The sequence below is a fragment of the Nuphar pumila genome, chromosome 3 (assembly GCF_984573655.1).
Source record: "Nuphar pumila chromosome 3, dmNupPumi1.hap1.1, whole genome shotgun sequence".
Taxonomy (NCBI): domain Eukaryota; kingdom Viridiplantae; phylum Streptophyta; class Magnoliopsida; order Nymphaeales; family Nymphaeaceae; genus Nuphar; species Nuphar pumila.
Genome location: NC_143251.1, coordinates 115,194,101 through 115,201,638, shown reverse-complemented (window position 1 = coordinate 115,201,638; position 7,538 = coordinate 115,194,101). Strand labels below are relative to the sequence as shown.

The 7,538-nt window shown below is 43.3% G+C and overlaps 1 protein-coding gene across 1 annotated transcript in view; it reads left to right on the top strand.

Annotated features, from left to right (window-relative positions):
* The first annotated feature begins 4,415 nt into the window (after positions 1 to 4,415).
* LOC149843384 (uncharacterized) overlaps positions 4,416 to 7,538 on the top strand; it is a 48,029-nt gene continuing 44,906 nt past the window's right edge. The window contains exon 1 of the mRNA XM_090000901.1: positions 4,416 to 4,602. Coding sequence (XP_089857027.1) covers positions 4,416 to 4,602 — 187 coding nt within the window. The remainder of the gene's footprint in view (positions 4,603 to 7,538) is intronic.

The window sequence follows — 7,538 nt, the reverse complement described above, 5'->3', positions numbered from 1 at the left end:
GCAGGGATTGTCGTTCGGTGGAGCGAAAAAAAGCCCTAGTTTTTATTTGGTAGAATGGTTAAAAGGGAGAGAATGGGGGGCAATATCGTAAGTTTCACATGACTAACCATGCTAACCCTCCTTGAGTTTAGGAAGAGGGTTTTTTAAAATGAATTTGCTAACTAGGCGGGTTTTCGTAATTTATGAAAAGGTAAGCGTGTTTTTGTAAACTTTTCTTATACTAATGTTGGTGGTGAATTAGTTGGTGGGCGGTTGCTTGAAAATGTGGATATGGAGAAGGGTGCTGGTCCAAGCAACAACTGGATCTGCATTGACCTGAAATTAGGCCAGGAGTTTGTCCAAGAGACCCACTTGACCCGATTTTGAGTTGGTTAATTTGCTTAAACATATTAGTTAAGCAACAGGATGTTAAGTTTAATGCATTAGTTAAGTGAGCTGAGCCCAATCACATATGGGTCACTAGTAGGGGTGTCAATGGATCAGGTTTGACCCAGACTCTACCTGTACCAAACCCTATAAGGTCAGGATTTGGTAATAACGGAAGAAGTTGGATTAGAAACTGGGTTGGACCCAAAGGGTCCAATTAGTATATGAAGCTAGGTATGATTTGTGAATTTCATATCAGACCTTGGTCCAGAATGAGTTCCGCTTAAAACCCGTGTTTTTTAATTAAAAAAATATTATTTTTACTGGGTATGAACCGAGTCTGGTTCATATAATCCTTATAGGACTCGGGTATGATTTTTCTTATGGTGGACCCGATCAGACCTGGGTCTGGACCCAGCACTGAACCTCAAAGTTGGATCCAGGCTGAGACTCGCCTAGGTCAGCCACTTGTGACCTATTCATAACCAAGTCACAGAGGGCAGGACAGGAGCAAGGACCCATTCAGACAGGGAGTCAAGACCCACTTAATAAGTCTTTTAGACTTTTCAACAAAGAGAAATAGCTTTAATGGGCCACTACAATTTGCTGCTTCATACACATATTTGTGGGCGAACCATATATGACATCAAGGAGATAACCACTATCAGTGTTTTTAAACTAAAGATTTGATTGAAATAAATTTTGTAGAATTGTTATTTTGACAAAGTAGGTTAACTTAATTAATCATAAATGGATCGGGTCAAATTTGATGGCCAGGTGTATGGAACGGCGCATGTAGAAATAACACCTAAGACTAATTCCGGATAGGCCAATATCCGTAACTCAGCCCGGGTCCAAGTAGTTTCAAATGATGCCAAATTAGGCACCACAGACTAAGCTGACCCACTAGGTCACTCTGTTTGGTAAATTATTTAGGTGGGCCAAGGTTGGCTAGGTGACCAAGCTTTTCTATTGTTTTTTTTTTATTTATTTATAACCCTAAAAAACCGGACACGGCACGAAGACCTGATCGTGATGGCTCAACCTGCCATACCTACGGTTGTCATTAGGGGTGGCAATCGGGTCGGGTTGGCAGGTCAGCATACCTCAACCCGACCCGTTTATTAAAGCTGTGGCAAACACTAACCCGACCCATTTAATAAACGGGTAACCCGACATGACCCGTCAACCTGTTTAATAATGGGTTGGGTCGGGAAAAGGGGTTGGCGGGTAGCGGGTTGGCAGACGGGTTGGTGGGTCGACGGGTCGGGTTGGCGGGTTGACCCACCCGCCTAACTCGTTTATTAAACGGATCAGTCAGGTTGGTGGGTTGTCATACCCCAACCCAAACCCGTCCCGTTTAATAAATGGGTTAGGTGAGTCAACCCGTTTATTAAACGGGTTGGCTTAAGCCCAACCCTAACCCGCCTAAGAGGCGGGTTGGCGGGTCGAGTTGGTGGGTCGGGTCAGGTTTTGCCACCCCTAGTTGTCATGCCAGGTGCATAAAACTCTGAGACTAGGACTCCATCCCCTGGGCCTATGCTATGCATTGGCTTGTGCAGACTGGTGACGCCCATGAAAATCGAATCTTGACTCAGGCAAGGCTCCGCCCCCACTACGCCTACCCCCCTTGAAGTTTTTCTGTCGTTGCTTTTACTTTTTTTGGTTGCCTGAAACATTCTTGGAAATTAACAATCAATGGTCGTACTGCTCATACTTTGTCAAAACTATACTGCCTTTTGATTATTTTTGACCGCCGACTAAGATTATAGCTTAAACAAAGTCATCCCAATCTCAAATTTCTTGGAAAATGATGGACATGTAGCATCACCCAGCATAGCAACCACACATATTTTTAAGAGGGACAACTAACGTGGGTTTTGGAGTTTTTTCCCTCTTTCCCGGTAACCTACCACCATCGTACAAGCGGCGGTTTCCGCAGTCGACAGAAACCGCTTTGGAGGTTTTATTTTCGTCGGCAACAGTCGATTACTCCGACACACCCGGTTTTCCGGTAACACCTATATATTCTGGCAATGCCCCAAAAAAACAAACAAATAAAAAACTGAATTTCCAGGTTATACGGGCAGCCTAGGTTCAAATCTCACAGGGTCACCCCTTGCTTAATCTGAAGCAGGTGGCTCTCTGGGGTTGAAGGATGCGCCACGGTTTTACACCATCGGAGAACCGACTGTTACCACCGATGACGGTTTCTTCGACCTCCATGAAAAATAAAGAAAGCAATGTAAACAATGCAAAGTTGTAAGGACATAATCATGATCCCCAACTTTTGTCCCAAATCACCACCATAGAATACAAAAAGAAAGAAAGAAAAGGGACAGCTGACAAATATTGCAAACAGATCTTGTTCAGAAAGAGAAGAATGTATGATTTATGGTAAGAATAAAGGGATCTCACATCATAACAATTACCCAGACGGAGAGAGAGAGGGAGAGTTGTGGGTGCCCTTCCCCCTCAAAAAAAAAAGAAAAGAAAAACATTAACTATTGAAGATTTCAATTAGACAACGGTATGAAGAATGATCTCGGACACCGGAAAATCCCAAGAGGCGACAGCGTTGGTCCGGCAGCTACCGGGCGGATTGGCGTCGGAGGGGCGACGGTCCAGGGCGTCGATGTGGTCGGTGGTCGGTGGCTTGTAGTACATTCGAGCCGTCTGCGGGCAGTGAGAATGGAACCTTGCAGCAATCCTTACCCCCAAGTCCAATATCTCAACGCACTTCGCCATCTCTTCCTCTCTCTCCTCCTTTCCTGAGTTTTGTTGTTCTGTCCTTTCTTTTCTCCCTCCTCCCTCGCCCAAATATGAGAGAGAAAGAGGGAGAGATGTCAGAGACAAAGGCAGGCCTTATTATTTATAGGGAGAGTCTCCTCCCTCTCCCCCCCCCCCTTTCCTTTGTCACCACCCACAATCTCTCTCTTACTTTCTCTCTCTACACACGCCTTCCTTCTCTCATATTTCCTATTTTTTAGATGGTTTCCGTTTAAAATGACCAGCCTGTGCACGCGCTTCCATGCTTTTCATTATTATATTTATGGTCATTCTTATCCCCCTTTCATTTGACTATATTGACAGATTGATATTTACATGCTTTGACTAAACTACCCCTAAACAAGGGTCTATGGACCTAACCTAACCCAGCACCAACACCCCACCTCACACCCCCGAACCAGGTTATATCTTCTCCCCCCAACAAGGCCGGTACTGAGATCTCATGTTCGGAGGTTCCAAACAGCGCCACGTATAAGATGCAGACCGGCATGTATCCCGATGTGTGTCTGCATCATACTGCATCGTAATTTGGTGCCGCAGCAAAGACTTAAGTACCATTTACAGTCATTCGCTTCATCTTTCTCGAACGGACATAAATGCCCTTTTTCTAGAAAACTGAATCATCGGTTCGTGAAAAGGATAAAACTGCTCTTCATCGTTATCGCGCCAAAACGTTCCGCAGAGTTTGCGTATGTAGCAAACGTTATGTTGTAGGATTCAAATAGTTCAAAACAATTCATTCTCGCTCTAAGCACTCTATCAAAGATTCTTTGCTTTCATCTGGAGTCGTCGGAGCATCCCTTCCTTTGTTTCAGAGCATCAGTTTCCGTCTTACGCGCAGTCGCAGCATAATAACCACCTTCTGTTGCGTATTAGTTGTTATTGTTGCTTACTCTACAGTTGAAATATCCAAATTTCCATCATTTCGTTGAGTTTCATGTAAGGTTTTTTTCTTCAATCTGAAGATTGCTTCTTATACAACGATTTGTACTTATGAACCCAAATATTCCGACGATTTCTAATAATGATGATCGTGTAATGTGTTGTGCAGGTTAGCAATGTCTGTGCCTCATCAGATTAGAGATACCCCGTCGTTCTATGGGTTGTCTATTAGAGAAGTGATCCGCCAGTCCCATCTATCTGAGGTTTTTGAAAGATACCAAAATATACTTAAGATTGAGAACTATGAAGACCGGGAAAAAGCCTTGGAATCGTATTGTGCGAAGGATTATCCATCAGATATCGAGGCTGCGGACTAAATGAAGAACTCTGAAGAACGGAAGATGCAGAACAAAGATGACGAATTGAAGGCAAAGGCAAGAAATATTGATGAGAATATAGATAGAAGACGGAGGATTAAGGCACAGGTGATGGAAAAGAGGAAGAATAATGTGGAGGAGTTTGAAAGGTATGTTAGCTATTTAGTGGAGGACACTGCGGCGCAATGTAAGAGGAGAGACTTGGAGCGTAGTGCAATGCGAAACAAGGCAAGGCTACTGAAGGAGGCGGAGGAGAGGCGAAGACAAATGAATAAGGAGGAGGAAGAGAATGAACAGAATATTCCTCAGTATGAGGAAGAAAAAGAAAGGCGAATGAGGGAGAAGGAGTTTGAAGAAGCTAAGGAAATGCAAAGGCAGGAGAAGGAGAATGAGGAAAAGAAGGAAAGGCAACAGAAGGAGAAGGAGGAGGAGAAAGAAAAAGAAAGAGAAAGGAAGAAGCAGGAGGAAGAATTGCAGGAAAGAAGGAAACAAGAACTGGAAGAGAAAGAAAGGCAGCGGAAGGAGGAGCAGGAAGAAAAGGAAAGGGAAAGGAAGAAGCAGGAGGAGGACGTGCAGGAAAGGGAAAGGAAGAAGCAGGAGGAAGAGGCGAAAATGGAGAGAGAAAGGAAGCAGAAGGATGAGGAGAAAAAGGAGAGAGAAAGGAAGGAGAAGGAGGAGGAGGCAAAAAAGGAGAGAGAAAGGATGCAGGAGGAGAAAAGGGAGAGAGAAAGGAAGCATAAGGAGGAGGAGAAAAGGGAGAGAGAAAGGAAGCAAAAGAAGGAGGAGGATAATAGGGAGAGAGAAAGAAAGCAGAAGAAGGAGGAGGAGAAAAGGGAGAGAGAAAGGAAGGAGAAGGAGGAGGAGAATAGGGAGAGAGAAAGGAAGCAGAAGAAGGAGGAGGAGAAAAGGGAGAGAGAAAGGAAGGAGAAGGAGGAGGAGAAATGGGAGAGAGAAAGGAAGCAGGAGCAGGCGAAAAAGGAGAGAGAAAGGAAGCAGAAAGAGGAGGAGAAACGGGAGAGAGAAAGGAAGAAGAAGGAGCATGAGAAAAGGAAGGATAGAGAAAGGATGGAGAAGGAGGGCAAGAAAAGGAAGGCGAGAGAAATGCATGCGATGGTAGAGCCGGTAGAGATGGAGATTGAAAGGCAATTGGAGGCAGTGGACCCACCAGAAAGTCCCAGGTTAGAGGGAGAACAGGAGAAAATAGCGACCAAGGTAAATATATCTGTTCTGTCTGTGAAGATTTAATAATATGTTTAGCGATTTTGGTATAGCAATTATTGTGTTAGGTATTAATATGTATATCGATTACTGTGATAGTCTGTCTGCAACCAATATTATTTATAGCGGTTAGTAGAATAATATTTATAAATACAAATAGAACAAATTTATAATTGGTAGGAATAATATGTTATTTTGTGTTAGAGAGAGTTCACAGGAGAAGTAGAGCACCAGGTGAAAAACTCGAAGGTCGGTGTCAATGGCTTGTAGTTCTGTCGTGGTATGGTCAGCTGAGTGCATATCAGAAGGACCGATTACGAAATATGCACTTCGGTGGCCTTTTGGACCACCAATATTTTGAAACTTGCTGGAATACCATGACCCACCTGGTAAATAAGTGGAATGATAAGACGAACACATTCCAGTTTGATTCTTTTGAGATCACTATGACTCTAGAAGATGTGGCGAGGATCACTGGCCTTAAGTGTGATGGCAGTGCTGTCCTATTACGGCATTCAAACTATAATGCAAGGGAAAAATGCACGGCTCTGTTAGGAATGTCGATGGACGAATGGAGTCAATGTATTTATGGTGGAATCAATTCCATATCAATGAAAGTCTCATTTTTTCGTAATAAATGAGAAGGCCACTCCGCTACTTATACATCTGAAATAGCTGACCAAGAGTTGCGCGGCTTCCTTCTATATTTTTTTGGTCTTACATTATTTTCCGATTGTTCTGGTTCAAGAATAAGTTCCATGTGGCTGCAGTACCTGGCAAACTTAGACGAAGTCGACAACTATGCCTAGGGTGCCGCTATGCTCGCACACTTGTACAATCAACTCCACCGTGCGAGTAATGGTACGAAAACAGTTGGGGGATTTTGGCCATTTGTTCAGGTATTTGTTGATTACATACTTAGTAATTGTAGATAAATCTCATTGCAGGTTGTGGTGTTACTAATAATATTGTTTTTGTTAGGCGTGGGCGTTGGAACATATTATCTCATTGCGTCTACGTTGTGGACCTCCGATTTGTGGTTTTTCAAAGATCGGTCGCTGGGCTAGAATAAACGTCACAGTTTATAATGCTAAGTCCATTTTAGATGGGCTGCAACTAAACGAGGTAAACGTTCTAAAATTGTTTACAATCGCATCAGCATTTACCATTGAGTATTATAAATCATTGTAATGTTCAGCATTCTTAAGTATCCATCGCTGCAGGATTGTCTTCCGTAGTACATATCGTTGTTGCCATATCATGCGTAAATAAATTTTAATATATTTGTCATTCGTTATTAAAAAGAATTACCAATGTACAAGTTTTGTGGAGACCTTATGGAGATGGGGAGGACGATGATGAAGGCGTTGTTGCGGAGGCTGCTAGATTGTCTGATCGCGATTTGTGACTATTCTACAATTTTGAAGCCAAGTTGCAGCAAGGTAGTCGAGTTCTCCTACAATCTGGCTTGGGGCAGTCTATCCCAAATAAGCCTTTGGAAGTGAGAAGGAAGATGAATAGTGGTGGGGGCAGGAACATGAATTGGCACGATCGCTACAGGGACGAATTATTAAATTGGAACTTAGGTAGTTTCTCTGCCGTATCGTATGATCATGAAGGACGACAATTTGATCCATTCTATTTCGAAAGGTATTGGAAACCAATGCGGCAAAATCGGAAGATTGAAAAAATTGTGAACCCATGCCTCCTAACTACCCCTTCTCATGTTGCAGCCCAACCTCTACAACCAAAATGTCGTCTCTTTCTGGTTACCACGACTAGTCCCTCAGTAACAAAGCGCGAGGAAGAGCGAACACTTGCTCCAAAAGAGAACATTGTCTCTACCGCAAGGTTCGAAGTTATGGAGAGGGAGAATAAGAAATTAAGGGCAGAAGTAAGCACTAT